We start from the raw sequence: 21,099 nt of genomic DNA, 5'->3' as shown, positions 1-21,099 counted from the left end.
CGCCTGTCTTGCTATCACACAATAATGTAAGGGCTTTGTGTGCATACCTACTTGGCATAAATGGAATTGATGGCTTACATTACACGTACATTGACTCTTTGGAGCAGTGGAGTTGCATGTCAAGTTCTAGGGAGGACAGATGGACAGGGCCCCTACTGACAGCTGTGGAAAGTGAAGGGTGTGTTCTGAGTTACACCAACCACCCTCCTCTGGGATGTGCCATTGCCTCTGACTCCCAACTCCAGAGGACACAAGCAAAACTTATTTGCAATTTGCAAAAAGAAAAAAAAAAACATGGAAGGGGGGATCAAACGGAGGGGCTCCAAAAGACTGTAAAATTGTGCAGCGTGAGTCCTCTGATGCATGCTGTTTTCAATCTGCTGTGTGCCAGTTGGAGGCTCAGGGAGTGCGTGCGCTCCAGAGAAAGGATAGTGCTGAGAAATGATAGAGTGGCTGCGACCTCCGAGCTCAGCCTGGAAATCCAAGACATTGATTTCACTTAGCATTCCTGCTGAGAGATCTGGCGGAGTTCAGCTGTAATAAAAGAACAAGATTCTGTTCTAATGGTAATGGCGTATGACAGACACATCACTTTGTCTGTCCTCAGCACCAGAGAGAGCAGGATTGGAGAAAGGTCACCTGACCTGCCTGGGGTGTTGTACAAGTGCTGTACTGAGCTTTGAACTGCTGCCTGGGAACGTAATTATTTATAATATTAAATGATAAAGAAAGCTTTAGAGGACTCACAGTGCATATCTGCACACTGCATGTAGGAATTGCATTTTGTAATAGAGAAAATTCTAGATGAAGTCTGGCTTAGTCAAAGTCTGCATTGCAGAGTGCTGGCTTTCCTGTCCTTGATGTCATTGCTTAGGGGCTGTCCTCATCAGTGCCTGAAGTGCTATTGCTGGTTAATGTTGTAAAGTCTTGACTTAATTAGTAACATGCCCTGTGTGTGCATGTGTGTATTCAGTGACTCATCTACCAAAGACAATATAATGGAGAATTAAAACCATAGCAAGTTTCAACATGTCCACAGCACTTCAGATATTTTTAAAAACTTGGACTCTTATCTTTTACCTAGGTTTTGAATTCTTTCCTGCAGCTCTCTCTCTCTCTCTCTCTCTCTCTCTCTCTCTCTCTCTCTCTCTCTCTCTATATATATATATATATATATATATATATATATATATAATATATTATATCTAGATATAATATATATTATATATTTCACAAACATTCTCTCAGCTTATATGCAACTTTATGGTTAAATGTTGGCAAATAACACAGCATAAAACTATGAAATCTCCAACTTTTGTACAGGAGATCCTGCCTTCTAGTATGAGGACTGTTTAGCATACTGTTGCATGATATTGGAATTTGAATCTTGCTTCAAATATGCTTGCATGCCTTAACTAATGTTTAAATTTGTTTACAGTCTAGACTTTGCCACAAAGCAGACTGGTATAGGATGTGTTCAGCATTTCACTTGTTAGTACCACATGTTGCTTATTTAAATCACTTTCTGTATAACCAGTGGGATCTTTTGAGATCCCAGCCAGCCTCTCCATGGAAGAACCCTTCTCTCTATTAGTTGGACTAACTGTCTAAACTTCAGATTTTTTTCTTCATTGCAAAAGTAGTCACCTCTTGGGGAAATCTGAGGGGCAACTTGTACATTGTAACACAAATCTTAAAAGGTCTTATTAATAAAAACAAACCCGGAGCCAGGTATTGGGGTGAATGCTGAAAGATCAGAGAGACAGAACAAGCCACAGCCACCTCACCTGGCCAACTTCTCAGCTGATCCTGTTTCCTTAAACTGGAAGCCTCTGTGTCCTCATCCAAATGGATCTCATCTGAACTGCTGCTCAAAAGCCAAAAGCTTAACAGACTTCTAGTTCCTGGTCCTCGTGCCTTATATACCTTTCTGCTTCCTGCCATCACTTCCTGGGATTGAAGGCATGTGTCACCATGCCTGGCTGTTTTCAGTGTGGCTTTGAACTCACGGAGATCCAGATGGATCTCTGACTCTGGAATGCTAGGATTAAAGGTGTGTGTGCCAGACCATTTTCTGACCTCTATGTCTATCTAGTGGCTGTTCTGTTCTCTGACCCCAAATAAGTTTATTAGGGTGCACAATATATTGGGGACATAATATATCACCACAGTACATGCTATTATTGACTGTCTCTCTGTATTTGATGGAAACATGCATATCTCCAGCAGCCACCCAAACCAAATAGCTTTAGAAGCTGGTGACAACAGAGAGTTCCTAGGTGCTTTTCTTTTTACCTCACCGTGACCCTCCTCAAGCCCCCCCCCCCCACAATCAAGCTTTTGTCAATGGCAGGAACACACAGATTGTCCAAATCCATTTTATTTTTTTGTCCTTTTCAAATCCTTCTGGCAGCGATGTCCCCTTTTGCTCAGCAGTAGCACCTGGGAGTTATGACAAGAGAAAGAAATGCATGTCTGGCAAAGCCAGAAATGTCCCCCACCAGCTGACCAGATCAATCAGATCCTCTCTGCTGCAATAGCCTTGTAAATCCTGCTTCAGGTGCCAGAGCAAGACTTAGAGCTTTGTGGGTATCTGATCCACTCTCACAGAAATGAAGCCATCTTTTCTGACTTAGTTGCCGTGTGCTTACGTGGGTCGTATCCGTGCTACCCGGGACTTCTTTCAGACGCCATCTTTTTAATGGTGCCCATCACACACTTTGAAGCTATTAAGTGTGCTCTCCCCGCCATAGTGATCTGCAGGGATGAGTTGATAGTTTAACACTCCTAAGCCTGGTACGCATATTCCCAAGATGTTTAGTGCTCAGCTGAGAGAGTGACGTCTTGATGGAAGACTAGTTATGATACATTTGAAAATGATGGCATTTTTAGTGACTGGAGACAGGTATTTATAATGCCAAGTGAGAGAAAAAGGAAAATTCAAATGCGAACTGACAGTATCCGGTCCTAATCATGTCTGACCAGCAGTGCCATATGCTGTCATGTTGAGCATTGTTAAATGCTGTTGTTTTATTTACTTGCTTTCTGTTTGTGTGTGTGTGTGTGTGTGTGTGCGCGCGCGTTAGCTTTTTGTGGTTTTTGGTTTTTGAAACAGGGTCCCAAGTACTACAGGTTGGATTCAAACTTGCTTTGTAGCCCAGACAAGCCTTGAACTCCCTGTTCCTCCTGCCAGCACCTGCCATGCACGTGTGGGGATCACGAGCATGTACTGTCGAGCCCAGCCTGTTTTTATTAAAGTTTATCATTTTTACTGAGATGACAGAAGCATCCTTTAAACATACAGCACACAGCCTCGAGAGATCTCCTGAGTCTGAGGTGGGCCAGGAAGAGCTAAGGCCACCACGGGAGTCTTTCCATGGTGACACATTCAAAGCACACTGCCCAGTGTAATTACTGTGGCCTTTACTGGCTTTCCTGCCTCATACAGCCATGGAAATGTTTGAATAATAAAAGTTCTGCAAGTATTACTCCGAGTATGTAGAGGACCTCAAAGGATTTCTAAGCATATGCTGTTCTGCTTAGATTCCTAGATTTCCAGGTCGATCACTATCTCAGAGCATCGAAACTCACTGTCTGGGGCCAGCATTGGCCCTGGGCTGCAGTATCAGGAAGACAAGCACTTGATGAAATAGTCTTAAGAGATGAGGGGCTGTGGTTAATCACTGTATATCAAAGTCAAACAATGCCATGGAACCACCTTCCAATTGTTGGGCCTGGTACTTTTGCATGTCCAATCTCTCCTCCAACTTCAGAGCAGAGTAGTATTTTAGCCTCAACTGGTTAATACAGCATTGGAATTAGCCAAATGTTTCATCCACTCTCTGAAAGTCAATTAAATACCAGAGTCCCACTGGGACCTTGCTCTGGAGAGATACATTGTATTCTGTGGAATAGCTGGTGGACACTTTATCTTTACTCTGTATTCAATCTGTGTGACTGCATTATCCTTTCAGTCTTTGGAATGTGTTGTAGATGCATCACCCTTGCATGGTGCATTCAGCTAAGAGTCACTCCATAGAGCTGAGCTGTCCACATGGCCCTTATCATTAGCACTGCCTGGTGGGACGGATTTAAGGTAGATAAAACATTATCACCCTGTGATTTTAAATAAAATAGTTTTCTTTTTCTGGTCTCCTGTTACTCAACTGGAACATGTTAAATGAAATGTTAGCGTTGGTTGAACCCCTGGGATGCGCCCTGCCCCTCCCTTTCCATCTATGTTCAGTCACAGGGAATCTTCCCGCAGCTCGGTGCCTAGCCATAGGCTTTCTCAGCTTCAGGGCCACAAACGTCCAAACAGATCACCAGGCCATGTATTCTCAGGACTTGGAAAAGGGCTAGTAGCCGTGTTTGTGGTGGGAAAACAACACAAATTATAAAGGAAAGACAGACTAGTTTCAATCTCCATGTTAAATATAAAGGGAAGACAGCCAGGAGGGATTGAGGGAATGCCCTGAGTATCCCTCTGGTCTGCGCTCTGTTGGTATTCTGATTTTGTTTAGAACAGTTCGAGTCTTGTACACAGCATGGTGAGGCATGTCAAATCACTTTAATAACACAAACCACAGGAAAGAAAGGCTGTTGGGTATGTGTCAACCTAGAAAGGTCCACTCGGCAATATTTTTTCAATGACAGAAGTCCTGTCAATCTGGCTCCATCCAGAGGACAGTCTCTGACAGAGAAGCAGCTTCTTTAAAGCAATGGAATGGAAGAAAGGTGGGCTGAGACTATCTAAATCATTTAGGGAAGGACAAACGGAGGGGTACAGAGGAATCGGCTGTCAGAACAGCGCTGCGGAGATGACCAGTCTTCCCTGGTGGAGACAGTGTGCAAACACGCTCATCTGTCCTTCTTCCTGTGGGGCATTCACATATGGTTTCCACTTCTGAAAACATACTTCAAGACAGTGGAAATGGCTCCCCATCCTCCACCGTTGATCAGGCCCTCGTTAGAGGCTTGCCGATTGACCCCTTTCCATCCTGTTCAGATGTTACAGGCAGACACTGTTGGAATAGAGAAAGAAAATCTGAAACTTGAGTTTCTTTATCAGTCTGTATACATGCTGCTTAGACACCCCTTTTCATAAAACAGGAATACTTCAGTGGCCTTCCTCACAGACATGCACCTAAGCAGAAATTTAGTTCTAAGTTGGCAGCCAAATAATGTTGTTTAAGTTACTGGAAAAGAGTGTACATCTAATATGCATTTGTTAGATTTCTATCTGAACTTTCCTTTTGAAAGAACAAAGATTACTGTTAATGCTTTCAAATGTTACATAACAGAATGAAAATAAATTAAATGATCATTAAATAGAGGTAGACGTGGGAGTCAAAAGCATAGCAATAGAACTCCCTAAGTAGAAGGTAGACAATTGCAAAACTGAGATATCCAGAAAGCTTTGTTAGGAAATGGAACAATTTACTTAGGAAGTGTAAAGGAGGCAGAGAAAGTGTCTAGTTCAATACACACTAGCCCAGGCACAAGGCCTTTTCACCTCCTCCTGGACTCCTGGAATAACAGGGAACCGCTACCCCATAAAGCAGAATTACCTAATCCAGAATAACTTCCATCACCCCAAGGTTCTTTCTTCAGCAGAGCCTAGCCAGCTTTTTGGGATTTTATCTTCTCTGCTGAATAAGAGACAACATGGTCATTCTCAAGTGACATGGAAATCCAGCCCAGACTGGATCAAGCAAAAAGGAAAACTATTCACTCACATTACGCAAACAAACCATCTTGTTATTCTGACATCTCAGTCAGGAGCCCTGACAAGACCGGGTGGAGTTGGTTGTGTTCCTCACCTCTGTTCTTTCAAGTGTCCCCCACTCTTCAGTGTCTGTAGCTCCCCAGGTTTGGATCAGCTGCCCATCCATCCATTCTTCATGTGTCGGTGGACACCTGTGATCAACCACATTTGGCACCACGAAATAGCACCACAGCCACCAATTTGTTCTCTTAAGACACGGCAGTTTGATGGGGAAAAACAGAAGATTACCCACTGAGCAAGTCAGTCACCTCTTAGTGTATCAAAGAAATAAGACATGATCAGACAGAGTAGTTGGGGATGGAGGAGGAGACCTCTTCAGAAGCTTGCAGAGGGAGTCACTTATCGGACTGGAATTATGAGAAGAAAGAACGTGGCAGTGAGGACCAGCCATCATGCAGGCCCTTGTGTGTGGATGAGTCTGAATGCGAGGCTCAGAGAAAAGGCCTGAGGAAAGAATAGCTGCCATGCCAGGAGCAGGAAGGAGAGTGACTCAGAATGAGGCTGGGAAATGAGAGAGACCGACCAAAGGTTAGGACATTTTCTTAGGAAAAGGGATTGTGTTTGCTTGCTTTTGCTTTTTTGAGACAGGCTCCTGTCACGTAGTCCTGGCTGACTTGAACTCACCATGTGGACCAGGAAGCCCTTGAATTGACAGTGATGTTCCCCTCTCAAGCGCATACATACATACATGTAACACGTACGTGTAGAATTTACTGAGGCCATTTAATGTTGCTCGTATGTACGTGTGTCTAGGGTTGACACTTGGGATTAGATGACCTATCAGGGGCTCGTCTCTGGACAAAACTGACTCTCCCTCTCTCAATAGTCACCTGTAGTTCTTCACCTGGGGGTGGGGTCTTGGGAGACCTTCCTCTTCTACTGTGGTATTCTAACTGGTGTCACAGTGCAGGTCTTGTTCAGGCAGCTATATTGTTGAAGTTTTGTGGGTGGTGCAGCTTCCCTGTCATGTCTAGAAGTCACTGTATCACAGCCAATGTCTCAGTCCTCTGGCTCTTACCATCCTTCTGCCTCCTCTTCGTGATGTTCCCTGAGCCTTTGAAGTGAGGTGGCACACTTCCTATTTGTCACAGTCCTCAACAAACTGCCATAATTGTGTAGACATTGTTTGCCTTTCTTGGGGTAGTCACAGAAAACTTTGTGCCCATGGCAAAATTACTTTTTATTTTAAGCTCCCAGGCCAATGAATTAGGATTTAAATCATCTCTACAAGACATCCTTAGGAAGATTCTGGAATGTGAACACTACTGACATCCATGGCCACTGGAGGGGCAAGGCAATCTGATTTGACAAATATGTATTGATTGACACATCATTGTCCATTAGAGTCCTAGGAGCTGAAGATAGGCAGTATGGCTGACCTCCGCAGCGCAGGCCCACAGTGCCAAGGTGACAAGATGTACAGAGAGGTCATCACATGCCACTCACAAATGGGAACAGGTTCTTATTTAGCCTGGAGGAGTTCCTGTTTTATTTTTTAGGATTGACTTACATTACCAAGACTGATTTCATTGCTAATATTTTCAATTAAAAGTGAAATTTGTGGTATTATAGCCACCTCTATGAGGCAAATTATGTGGTATTCTTTAGTAGTACTAGTTTGATACTAACATGAATATAGTATTGATTTCTACAAAGTCAACAGAAACAAAAACAATTTTTTTGCTGCTCGGGTGCCAGGTGCCATGGTGAAATTCTGATAGTACTAGCACCTAGTTGAAGCAGGGAAACAAGTTCAAGGCCAGCTCAGGTACAGGGTGAGACCCAGTCTGAACAACAAGGGCTGGGGATGTAGCTCACTGGTTGGGTGCTTAACTAGTACATGCAAGGCCAGACCCTGAATTCAACTTCCAGCAATGGAAAACTGTCAATTAGTACTTAGCAGAGTTTAGGAACACTGTGTGGTGACGGCTCAACAGTCAGGAGCATGCAGTGCTCTTACAGAGGACTTGAATTCACAGGCAAAATCAAAATCTACTTTCTGAGCAATCTGATTTCAGATACACAGATAGAAGCACATATCAGCATATATATATATATATATATACACATATATATGTATGTATGTATGTATATATACATATATATGTATGTATGTATATATATGTAAATATATGGATGATGACATATTATATATGGCACTTGGATAAATGGCAAATCATGTATATAATATGTTGTTATATATACATATATATGTATATGATTTTCATTTATCTAAAACTTTATAACCTTAGTATGATTTCAACAATACCCATGAAGTAAAGAGACTTTTAGTTATCGTTTTAAAAATCACTGATAGGCTGAAGATATGGCTTATCAATTAAGAGTATGCACTGTTCTTACAGAGGATCTGAAGTTGGTTCCCAGGACCCACATTTGTGTCTTACAACCACCTGTAACTCCAGGCCCTGGAGATCCAAGACCCTCTTTTTTTTGTCCCTGTGGCACATGCATACACATGTACATACCCCCACACACATCAGAGGCACATAATTAAAAATAAAATGAAAACTTAAAAAATAAAAGTTTGTGAAAACTATGCTTCTCCCTTAAATTACTGGATCAGAGATGATTTTCACTTATGAATAGCTCATTTTTATCATTATGATGAGCTTGAAATCTCCTAAACTGACTGTACTATTGTAGGAGAGCATTTTTCTTTCAAAATCTTCTCTGTTAGTCCTGAGTCTGGGCCTCACCTCTCTTCTCCTTTTCCTCAGTTATAGGTATCTTATGAAGCCATGTTCTATGCAGTGCCACCCAGTTACACACATGCACACACACACACACACACACACACACATGCATGCACACACACATGCACATACATATGTGTGCACACACATGTACATACACACATATGCACACATGCACATACACATGCACACATATGCACATACACATGTGTGCACACACATGTATATACACACATATGCACACATACACATGCACACACACATGCACACATGCACATACACACGTGTGCACACACACATGTACATACACACACACATGCGCACATGCACATACACATGCATACACACACACGTTGGGCTTATTGAAATGGCTCAGCAGTTAAGGGACTGACTGTTCTAGCAGAGGACCCAGGTTTGATTCCCAGCACCCACATGTTAGCTCATCACCATGTGTACCTGCAGTTCCAGGGGCTCTTGCCCTCTTTGAGTACTGCATGCATATGCGCACAGACATACATGGAGACATTCACACACACACATGAAATAAAAGTAAATGAATCTTAAATCACACACATACTTAACAAAAAAACTTCTGTAAAGTTTGTATAAAGTATCCACAAAAAGAGTAACTTTTGTGGTCAGAAATTAATATAATTTATTTAATCCATACTTTCAGATATTCTCAGTATTTATTTTATATCACTAATATTTTATATATGAAGATATAGCAATGTCTGCTTTATCATATTGTGTCCATAGTGTGAATCCTTTTCAGATATCCCTGTTTTCATATCCACTCCTGAACCTACAATATGGAGGTGATATTAATTGTACAAAGTTCATTTAAGGAGACATAGTCCTTTTGGCTTTTTGAGACAGAGTCTCACTGTGTATCCCTGCCTGACCTGGAACACTCTGCAGACCTGGCTTGCCTCAAACTCACAAAAACCCTCCAGAACCCAGGCCCCAAGTTTTGGTACAGGACCTCACCACAGAAACAGAGACTAGCTTAATCTAGAGCCTGAAAACCCTGACAATGAAGTTATGGATCACTAGGTGCCATTTCTCAGTATTGCTAATCTGAATGGAAGGACACAGTAATTCCTACTGTGGTGTGTGTGTATACAGATCAGAAAATTTATGGCTTGAGTAGCATCAAATGTGGAGAAAAAAAATGGCCCTACCAGATCTGCACTGAACAGTGACATCACACTAACTCTGAGTGCAGAGTCTCCTCAGCATGGTCTGGGGAGTTTGAAAGGGTGACACCCATCCCTGAGGGTGCCTGATCTGAGACCTGGGCACACAATACCGTGCAATGTAGGTGCATGTAGGTTTAGAAATAGAAAGTAATGCTTAAATTCTTCCTTTAATTGAATATATATTTGATATTTTATTTATCCAGAGGTAAAATTTTGCTCACTGAAATTTTAGTCCTGTACCTATTATTCAAGAAGTTTGCTCTCTGTGGCTCATAGCACTGAAACTTCCGAGAACCAGGTCTTTAGTTCCGAAAGAAACATGCCTATGCAAAGGGACTGTTTCTAGATGTCTAGGTAGCTGGGGGTTTTGCTAACTCTGCATCATATACTTGAGGTTGACAGGGAAGAATGTGCCTTTCTTGTATGTAATTTAATTGGACCTTATTGGAATTATGCCATCTCCCTTGAGAGCCATAGGACATAAGAATGCAATATTCCTCATCCTAAGCAGTTGCTCTCCCAGCTGTGTGCTCAGCAGCTGAGGATATATTCATACAATTGTATTTTCCTGGAGATGAAGATGAGATGTTTTTGTCTATATCCAGACAATGTAAAAGTTAAAATTTCAAGTTATATACTAGCAAAATAACAAGAAGAATTGTGAATACTTAACTAAATATGAACTTCTTTCCTTCAAATTATTTGCCATTTGCAAATATATTTGATAATTTCATGTTCTCATAAAAATCACACATTTTGTTTGGCTGTAGTTCTGATGCAGTATATCGTGAAATGCATTTCCTGTACTCAAATACCATTGGAGACCTGCATTTAATTCGCCTCTCAAGAACCAAGGGACCTGATTTTTTTCCTAGTCTATTTTATAATTTGAGCTTTGGTGTTGTAACATTTTGATGACTTTTGTGGATATTTCATAAATCAGGGGAAAAAAGAAATTTGGGGCAGAAATAGAATGGATGAAATGTTGCAAAAAAAGAAGTTTCTCTTGTATTTTATTTCCAGTAGCACTTAAAATAACATGAGTAGAAATGCTGTTGTGAAGTGTATTTTAAAAAGCATTGTGATGGCGGCAGGAATGCCCATAAATAGGCACAGATTTGTGTTTTCTGTACTTCACTATGCAAGTCTTTGGAGGATCAAAGTTTCATTTTAAGTCAGCAGGAGACAAGTACTGAGGTCAGCCCTGTGTGTATACAGGGCAAGACAAGAATTTTGGGTCAAATGATGGAATGTTTTCATGCCAATTTTCATATAGAATGAGCTACTGCTTATCTAAAAAAATGATGGTTCCAATCCAACTTTGGGAAAACAGCCGAGTAATCATGTCGTTTTCAACTAGAATTCACAGATTTGCACCAAACTAAAATTCTGATCTGTTACATCCAGGAGAATAATTTAAGCACTTGGAACCACATCAATAAAGAGAGACCTAAATGAAGGCTGGAGAGATGGCTCAGTGATTAAAAGCACTAGCTGTTGTTCCACTAGACGTAGGTTCAATTCCCAGTGCCCACATGGCAGCTCACAACCATCTGTAACTCTGCCCAGAGGATCTGATACCTTCTTCTGACCTCTACAGGCACCAGGCACACACATGATACACAGACATTCTTCCAGGCAAAACACTGATACAAATAAAATTAAAATAAAGCATAAAAAAAATAAAAATAAGCAAACATGTAAACAGAGACCTAACCCATAAGATGAAGCTGACAGCAGCATTTACTTTATCAGTTTAATTTTAAGTGGCTGGGCCTTAATCTGCTCTTAATAAAGATTTACTGGAGTAATTGTGCTAAAACAATCTAGTAGTAACAATAAGCAAACCATTAGTTACCACTGTGTGTGATTTGAGGTTTTACCAGAGCAATCTTTGAAAAGTTGTATTTATTAGTACAGCCTTATATAAGAGAAAGTGTCAATACAGGGATTCTTTCTAAATCAATAATGTGGCTTTTAGCTATTCAAATGTGAACTTTCAGGCCTTTGCTTTACCATATTATTTTCTTGATTTTTTAGGCCATTAAGAATTTGATTGGACAAAGGGAAATATTAAAGTATGTTATAAAAACATGCTTTCAAAATGTTGCTTAGTCTCAATTCAAAACCAAAGGTCTATTTAAGGCATGCGGTGTATAACACAGGGCTTGTTTAAAATGAGATGGCTTCTAGAGTAATGATTCTCAACCTATGGGTCACAAGCCCCCTGGGGTCAAATGACCCTCTCACAGGGGTCACATATCAGATATTTATATCATGATTCATAACAGTAGCAAAATTACAGTTATGAAGTAGCAATGAAATGATTTTTATGCTTGGGGTCATCACAACATGAGGGACTGTATTAAAAGGTCACAGCATTAGGAAGGTTGAGAACCTCTGCTCTAGTGGAAAAGGACGGATGGGGATGCCTCGCTTGAAATAAACACTGTCAATCTGTTCCAAGCAGGAAACTTTGGAGTTTGCCTGAAAGAAGCAATATGTTTCTTCCCTGGCTTATATAATTTTTACAAACAGTGTGATGAAGTGTTTTTCATAGCTATGTCTTCTAGTACTGCTTTTAGGAGATGTACTATGGTACGCTGGATACCAGACAGAATAAAAGAAAAGAGTAATAACCGAGCCTTTGTACAATATAATGGGGAAACACACAAGAAAACCCACAATTAAAAAACTGTGGGCTGAGTGCTGTTCCATAATGACATGGACTTAAAGAAGAAAGCTGCTGAAAACAGGATGATAGAGAAGTGACTTGTAGAAGATACAACATTGTGAGTGATCATAGAGACCACACAACAGCCTGCAGAGAAAGTGTTGCCTTTTCTCTGGATTGTGAAGAATGAAACATGATTGACAGTGATCTCGCTCTGAAATTCTGTGACTGAATTTAAGAATAAAAACACAAAGATAGAATGTCAAAAAGAAGTGCGTTTGTGCCTTCCCATGGCATTCTGGGAACCAGCCCCCTCCTTGGTTCCCTGCCTCATCACAAGTCTTTCTCCCAGTGTTCCAAGCATGTTGCTCTCTCATGCACCTTGTCCTTTGTTTTACTCACTTCCCCATTCCTTCTCCGCAGAGCTGTTCTGTCTCCTTCCTTCCAGTGTCTCCTGACACCTGTGGAATATCTACCCCAAACACCACTTCCATAAAAACTGAATTAACCCCATCCATCCTGTGTAATCTCACTGCAGGTAGACTGATGCTTTCAATAGCAGCTCAGCTCTTGAAAAAAAAAAAAAAGTCACCATCCTGGTTACTGTCATGTGATTCTAAGCCCCTTGAGGGTAGGCATTTTATAGTCCGATTAAATACAATACTCAGGCCAGGCGGTGGTGGTGCACGCCTTTAATCCCAGCACTCGGGAGGCAGAGCCAGGCGGATCTCTGTGAGTTCGAGGCCAGCCTGGGCTACCAAGTGAGTTCCAGGAAAAGGCGCAAAGCTACACAGAGAAACCCTGTCTCGAAAAACCAAAAACAAAAAAAAAACAAAAAAAACAAAAAAAAAACAATACAATACAATACTCTCCTGCCCTCATTGGCTGCCTCTTTCTGAAAAAGTAGTGAGTGATGAGAGCCCAGGGGCTTGGATCATTGCAGGAGCATTTTGAGTAGTGTCTGCAAAACGTGATTTTGCCCAGGAAAAAACAAAAAAAAAACAAAAACAAATTGATATTCTTGAACTCTGGAGAAAAGCTCTATCCCTAGAAAGAATATGGAATCAAGAGGCAGGATTTGTCAGAATTTATCTTTCTAGTCTAGGTTTGATACTCTGGATTTAGGAATTGTGATGGTTGTGGTCAGTGCAAAGAGACTTATGTCATGAAGTATGCCTTTTTACTAGCCCTTCCTGTGATATGCAGGGAGCATTCACACTTTGGCGCCTTTGCCCTTGATTCTGATTATGAAACTGGCCTTGGGGAATGTCTTGAGGTTAGGAAAATCATATCATTAAAACCTGATGGAGGGACTTGGTGTTGCTCCTCAGTACATAGACTGCACGGCATGCAGCGAGCCCTGGGTTTGATCCCCAACACCTGATAAAAAGCACATGGTGCACATGCCTGTTACCCCAGCACTCTGGAGGTAGAGGAAAGAAAATTGAAAATTCAGGATCATCCTTGGCTACATTGTAAGTTTAAGGATAGCCAGAGCACATGAGGCCAGAAAGAATAACCCAAGCAGGATTTTGATCAAATTCAGGTTAATTCACTAGCTGTCTGTTCTACACATTAGCTCCATTGATTTACTATGAATACATATTTAAATGAGTGCATCCCCCTGTGAAGAATAACCAGGTAAATGGGCTTATTATGGGATTTACAAGTTTGGTTACACTGTTTAAAGTGCAGGATAAGTTTTAGGAGATAAAATTTTATTAGTTTGTTTTCCTGTTTGTTAATCTTTTTGATACTCTTTGCTCCTATATGGCAAACAACAACAAAAAATGCCATCCATTTAAAGATACACATGTCTGTGATATTTATGCAAAGATATATATATATAGCATTATGTAATCTACCACAATGAATATAATGTATTGTGTATAACATTGTACATTGTTACATATTAAATATAAAATTTTATATAGAAACAACTTCATAGTATAAATGCACATAAAATACACTATATAATATTCCATATTATATATAATTCTATAAGAGAAGGTTGATGTATAAATATTATATCTTATTCTGTAGGAACCAAGGGGACAGATTTATTTCATATGATAATCTAGTAGATAAGAACATTGTTTAAAATAACATGAAGTTCTAAGAATTCATAATCACTCATTATTTTTTCCTTGATTCAATCTAAGCAGAATGAAAACAGGAAAGACTTTTCTGAGGCCAGAAGATCACTCAGTAGGTGAAAGTCTGCTGTGGGTGCCAGTGTGAGGACCAGAGTTCAGATCCTTTCCATGTCTGTGTATCCCCAGCACTGGAAGGACACTGGGGTTTGCCAGACAGACAGCATCCTGGAACGGATGAACTCCAGGTCCAGTGAGTGACCCCATCTCAAAAGTAAGAGAGAGAAATGATTAATTAATACATCTTAGTATTCAACTCTGGTCCCAACACTTACCTGCAAGAGTGATAAGCACACCCATACACATATGCAGGCACACACACACACATACACGCACACTTCTCTAATGATGTCATTGTAGTTGCTATATAAAATCTTGTATGCTATTCAGACTGGGAAATATATTATTCTCCTAATGGTATGGGCTGTGAAAAATTAAACATGAGGCATTATTACAGCTGAGTTTTGCTACACATTAATTATTTTAATTGACTATTTCTTAAATGAATAGCTAATAAATCAGTCTTGCCATGTCTCATGTCCCATGACATGCTTAAGTAGAACAGACACTTGAGAATTGTTATTCTGTGAGAACATTCATACAAAGCCAAGATCATTATAAATAAAATGAAAGTCTTACTTACCTCATACCAATTCTCAGTATTCAGTTCTCACCTTCAGTATCTTGAGAGAAAAATATTTGTCTCCATAATATGTCATAAAAAAACCACCCTTAACTGGCATTCCACATAAACAGCTGGTACTTCTTGGAATTCTTTAATAACAAGTAGTTTCTCCTGTCACTGCCATGAAGGAGGAAGATGCCTTGATGACTCTGTTGAGGTGGTCAATTAGATGAAGGGTCGGCACTCATCAGTCCTAAGTCACTATCAAATGGCCTATATGTGCCCTGAACTGACCCTGTTGGACCCCAGCCTGGAATGGGCCCATACCACCTTTGATTTAGTCAGTAAGGGGTTTAAAGATTCTAACCACCCCTCCCAGGCCTTGAAATGTCACTCCTGTCCTAGTGACCCAAGAGGGTCTGGATCAGAGTAAACTGACATGTTTTATGTAGAAACAAAACTAGGTACAATAAAATAATAATAATAACAATAACAATAAGCCTGTGCCTGGAGAGACGGCTCAGTGGGTTCTTTGCAGAGGACCCAAGCTTGGTTCCCAGCACCCACATTGGGTACCCTAGAACATTCTGCAACTTCAGCTCTATAGGATTTGGTACCCTGTACCAGCATTGCCCCAGTAACGTGTGAATGCACACATACACACACACACACACACACACACACAGAGAGAGAGAGAGAGAGAGAGAGAGAGAGAGAGAGAGAGAGAGAGAGAGAGAGAGAGAGGAGAGAGGAGAGAGGAGAGAGAGAAACTACACATAATAATAAACTAAATAAAAAATAAACTAAATATTAAAAAGGAAGCCCATTAAAATAATGGATTTGGGACTTTTACAGTGTTTAAGTATTTCTATATAAACTTTAGATATGTTGAATGTGTTTGGAATTTTAACCACTTTGAATATTTCATAGTTTAATAAATAAATGAACACCTTACACGGTTCTATGGCCACGTGACTCACATTGAGCTTGTGTTCTCTTCCACGTGGGACATAGCATTGTTTTTGTTGTTGTTACTGATTTCAAAAGATTGATTAACACATCTTTCCTCCTGGGAAGGTTGGCTTCCTGGGTGCAGACTGCTACAGAGCTTGAAGTTCAGAGGGAAGTGGGCTGCTGATCACAGGCTCCAACAGAAATAAATCAGAGCACAGGAAGGGGCTTTGCAGCTTTTAATATTGATTATAGCAGGGAGGCGGAAAGGGCCAAGGCAGTGGAGGCTGAGATCCCGACAATGGTACAAGGTTCACTTGAAATGTTGGGAGGATGATACATTTTGGCAGTCAGGAAATAGAGTGCACAGTAGTTACAAATTAGCAACTAAACTAAACAGCTATATAATCGTTAAAACAAATTTAAAAGTTTATAAGTATTTTACATATAAAACTCATTAAACATATGGTTTATAACCTCAAAATACTCCTCCAAATAGTTACGTAACAGTGTTTTTCTGATTTACTTCTCAGAAACTAGCTTTCTCTGTGACAGAATTGAATTAGAAAATTCTCCTTATTTCCTTTGGAGAAGGGAGAAATCGGTAAAAAAAAAAAAAAGTGCACAGATTTATGTTTTTATCTACTTTCTAATGTGTTGGTTATAAAAGGAAGGGAAGAGAAAAACACTTTGTTAGTCATAGTTGGAAAATAATTGCTTCTGATGAATGTATCGGGAAAAAGGAGCAATTTTAAAGCAATTTAGTGTTCCTTGTTGGTCTCTGTTCTGTGTTGTTTTGTCGGTGCCCAGGATCGAGCTCAGGGCCCCACAGACACAAGTATCAGAACCCAGAGCTGTAATCCTGGTTCCCTTGGAAAGGCATTTCTAATAAAAATTAATATCAAATCCCTAAGAACATTTTGTAGAACTTAATGTTCCAACCACCATGCATTTGATATCTGTACCCTTGTATTTTCAGAACCCCAAACTGAGGATTCACACATGAAATTTTTTGTAATAAGTTCTAAAAATGCAATAAACAACTGGATTTGGATCTAGGTTTCAGACATCATGGCTATAAAGAGTTCCTTATAAATAATTCAAAACAATGAAATGTAGGCATTTTTGTTTTTAAAAGAACTTTTTATTTGTGATGATATTTCTTTAACCATTAAAATTCCTTAGCCGTTTATGCTGTCTTAAAATGTTCTATTTTTTAATGTCTGGACTACGAACTTCACCTTTCCCATGATGCATCACTGTGTTGGGTTTGGTAAAAGACAGGGATGGCTCATTTAAAGGATTAATTCCCATATGAAGAATAAAAACCTGGCATAATAATCCTTAGCTGAAGCCTCTGAGCACTGAGTCAGAGACCTCTACCCTTCTACTTTCTGGGGACAAGAGAAGGGACCAAGGCTCTGAAGCCTGCAATTCCAGAGATACAGAGATCACTTGAAGACCCCGACATACTGGAGGAATAGGTTTGCAGTTTGTAGAGCTCCTGTTCTGTAGCCCCCAAAGTGACGTTTGCTCAGTGTGTATTATAGACATGCAGATGTCACAATTCTTAGTTATAAATCATCTTCCAACACCTCAGCAAAACAGGAAACAAAGACTTTATCAGGAGTTGCTCATTGTTGATCTCAACTATTTCCCTAGTTAACGGTTAATACTCTCTCCCCTCCCCTTTTTCTGTTCGCCCTATTTGTGAGCATTAGGAAAGTTGACATGCTGTTACACAACCTCAGGGGGGAAAAATCTCTTCTAAACAATAGGGATACTTGGATTACCCATAAGGAGAACTTTAAAGAGAAAAGCTTTCTGGAAAAACAAATGATATCTGATACCTTTATTTAAATACTATAAATCAAAACAGTGATTCAACTCAAACAGGTCAGATTCCCTGGCCTTCTCCTCCCTGTGCCTTCTTTATTCTCTGCCCCCGTGTGTGTGAGTGTGTGTGAGTGTGTGTGTGTGTGTGTGTGTGTGTGTGTGTGTGTGTGTGTGTGGTGTAAGGGTGTGAGGTATGAGGGTGTGTGTGAGTGTGTGAGGTGTGAGTGTGTGTGTATGTGAGTGTGCATGTGTTCCATCCTTCCCCAGGGTTCTCTGCCTTATACAATTTGATTCTCATGAAAGTCTCCCAAACTACACCACATCAGCTAACTGTCATAACTGCCACTAAGCATTAAGCAGCCATTAGACTGGCTCGCTAGACACTGGGGACTGTTGCCCCGAAGACGCATACATGCGCATATGTGAGCCCTGAGTACAAAGCCTTTCATGGAACTGACTGGAGTTTGATCAGATTGCTGGTATATAATTATGCTTACCTCCCCTCCCTGGTTGCTACCTAATGATAGTTTGCTTATACCTAAATGCTCCCTAAAGTCTAGCAAAATTACCTAAACCATAAGAGACTATTAATAATTTCTGAGAAGAAATTGAGACTTCTGAGCTCATTTCAGATATTATATTTTGCTTTGTTTCAAGATGACAGTTCGTCTACATTTAAATCAGAGCTTTCGTTATTGTTGTTTCTTTGAATGGTAAACAGTCTATCCCTTCATCGGATCATTTCCAGCTCTCTGAGTTCTGTGGGTCAGTCTGCTACTCATCTGATCATATTTAGACTGTGCTCCTGTCTGTGTGGTATTAACTCTTTTTCTAGAGTTAGCAGTGATATCGCTTCATACATTTGGGCATAGTGACAGATGCTAGTGTCCCAGTGCAGAGGTGGTGATAGAACTGATCAGTGTCTGCTGTGTGTAGCGTTTGTTTTGTAAACCAGTGATGCTCTGTGAACTCCAGTGACTGTTTATGTGTGTGGGAATCCAGTCCCTCCCTGGCAGCTTGTGCAGACCATGCCTGCTTCTTTCCATGGGCCTCCCTGTGCAATGGTAAAGGAACAGTCACAGAGCGTTCTAGTAATCACTTTAAGGAGTGGTCATGGGGTGCCAAGAACACATTACAGGTTTCTGCAATAAGTGATGATCAAGTCTCTTAATTCCTTTAAAGCAGTTTGTAAACTCTTCTGGGGATTTGCATGCAGAGGCTAATAGGAGAAGCTGGCAGGACTCTTCATCAATTGTTGTTGCTCTATGTTTCTTTCCTTTAGCCCCTTGGTTGATACAGGAATCACTTTAGAAGATGATACACATCACCCAGATGTAACAACCACCAGAGGCCAAAGGGGCCATCACTTGTGAGACAAAGCTGAGTCTGAAACAGCATCCGTATTTTACTGCCTCATGGTATAAGTTATTCAACAGATATTGTTGGCTACACTTCTATTTCTTTCCTTCTCTCCACACACAGGAAAATTTGCAGACTTTGTGTGAGGGACAAATCATCTGTGATGGTAGGATAAAGGAATTCTAACATTTTTGGAAGTAAATGTTTTGAAATTGTTTTGTGCAGTGCTTTTCTAGAACATTTTAGAAGAGGTTATGTTGAAAGAAATTCAAAGTATCAAAGATCAAATGTGGAGTGTAAAAGGAAAGGATTAAATATTAAAAGGAAAAGGAAAAACAGAAACTAATAGTGATGCTTACCTGGTTTACAAAGTGTACCTAAAACTCAGGGAGTTTTCTTACAAATGACCCTGGGTGTCCTTATCCCAGGTCAGTTGGCTTCCCAGGGAGCTTCAGTTCCTAGTTAGGGGTGATAGACTCCCCCAGGGAGATGTGTTTGATTGCTGAAATACAGGCAGGGGTGTTACAATGTTGGAGAGCAAGGACAGTGACAAACGCCCTAAAGTACAGAGGACAGCCACCCAAATCAAAGAATTGCAGTCCAAACTAGTCCTGCATCTGAAGATAATCAATCCCAGCTTACCACAATAGGAAATAGAAGCCTCGAGGTCTTTATTACCTAGTATCTGACATCATACTCTACACTGTGGGTATGTCTGTGGTCTCCTGTGTGTCTGTGGTGTATGTGCATGCATGTGCAAGTGTGGAGGCCAGAGATAGACACTGGATATCCACTTCAATCACTCTCTAGTCTGTTTTTTGAGAGCATCTCTTTCAGTGAACCTGGAGATTATAGTTTTGATTTGACTAGCTGGCCAGCAAGCTCCAGAGATCCTCCTGCCTCCATACCCCTAGCCCTGGAGTTATGGATGAGTGTGGGTGCTGGGGATCAAGACTCAGTTCCTCATGCTTTTACAGCAAGCCCTTTGCGTACTGAGCCATCTTCCCAGACCCGTACTCTTGCTGTTTCTATAACACCCTTCTGTTAGGTAAACTCTGTCCACTGTAGGAGGGGACTGATGACACAATGCACCAGAATGTAAGTACTACTGAGGGCCACTCCAGAAGCTGTCAGAGGAGATTGTGTGTAGGAAGAATGGACTTCTTTGCTGTAAGGCCTCCAAAACTTTTTTTAAAACTTAAAAATCAGTATAAGATACCCGGGCAGTGGTAGCACATGCCTTTAATCCCAGTACTTGGGAGGTACAGGCAGGCAGATCTCTGTGAGTTTGAGGCCAGCCTGAAGTGAGTTCCAGAATAGCCAGAGCTGTTATACAGAGAAACTCTTATCTCAAAACAAAACAAAACAAAACAAAACAAAAAAAACAATAACCAAAAGATATAAATTATATTCTGGAAGGTATATTTTATTCTTTTATATGTTTTCAAATGGGTGTATGCACAGATGTGTGCATGTGTGTTTGTGTCTGTGTAAGATTCATAGCATTGAGTCATTACATAACGAAGTCAGAAAATACCCACCTGAAGTATTACTAGAGAAGAAACCGAGGGCATTTCAAACAACAAATTCAGTGATGAATATTGCTGGATAACTTGATTAAGAACAAGCAATTCAAATGTAAAGCAGTGCTTGCTTGTTCCCTTGATGCAGAAGTCCCAGACTGTAAGCCTAGACTCTAGCTCTAGGACCATGGGAAGGCAGAAAATGGAAGCCAAGTGAGAAAGCAGCACACTGGGGCTGAGCTAAAGAAACCAGGACTTGTGTGACATGCAGCTG

The 21,099-nt window shown here is 40.7% G+C and overlaps 1 protein-coding gene across 4 annotated transcripts in view; it reads left to right on the top strand.

The window, feature by feature from the left end:
* The window catches only part of Sox5 (SRY-box transcription factor 5), a 106,721-nt gene that overhangs the window by 36,142 nt on the left and 49,480 nt on the right, over nt 1-21,099 (top strand). Inside the window, exons 1-2 of one of the 4 annotated variants that reach the window (XM_059258776.1) lie at nt 18,272-18,422; nt 19,226-19,361. The exons of 2 other annotated variants lie outside the window; for them this stretch is intronic. In XM_059258776.1, coding sequence (XP_059114759.1) covers nt 19,359-19,361 — 3 coding nt within the window. In that variant the 5' untranslated portion in view covers nt 18,272-18,422; nt 19,226-19,358. Of the gene's footprint in view, nt 1-18,271; nt 18,423-19,225; nt 19,362-20,390; nt 20,473-21,099 lie in introns of those variants that run through there. One more of the 4 variants, XM_059258775.1, reaches the window with a different exon arrangement.

Source organism: Peromyscus eremicus, chromosome 3 (genome assembly GCF_949786415.1).
Source record: "Peromyscus eremicus chromosome 3, PerEre_H2_v1, whole genome shotgun sequence".
In the NCBI taxonomy this organism is placed as follows: Eukaryota; Metazoa; Chordata; class Mammalia; order Rodentia; family Cricetidae; genus Peromyscus; species Peromyscus eremicus.
The sequence above is the reverse complement of the archived record's forward strand: the minus strand, read 5'-3'. Positions and strand labels throughout refer to the sequence as shown.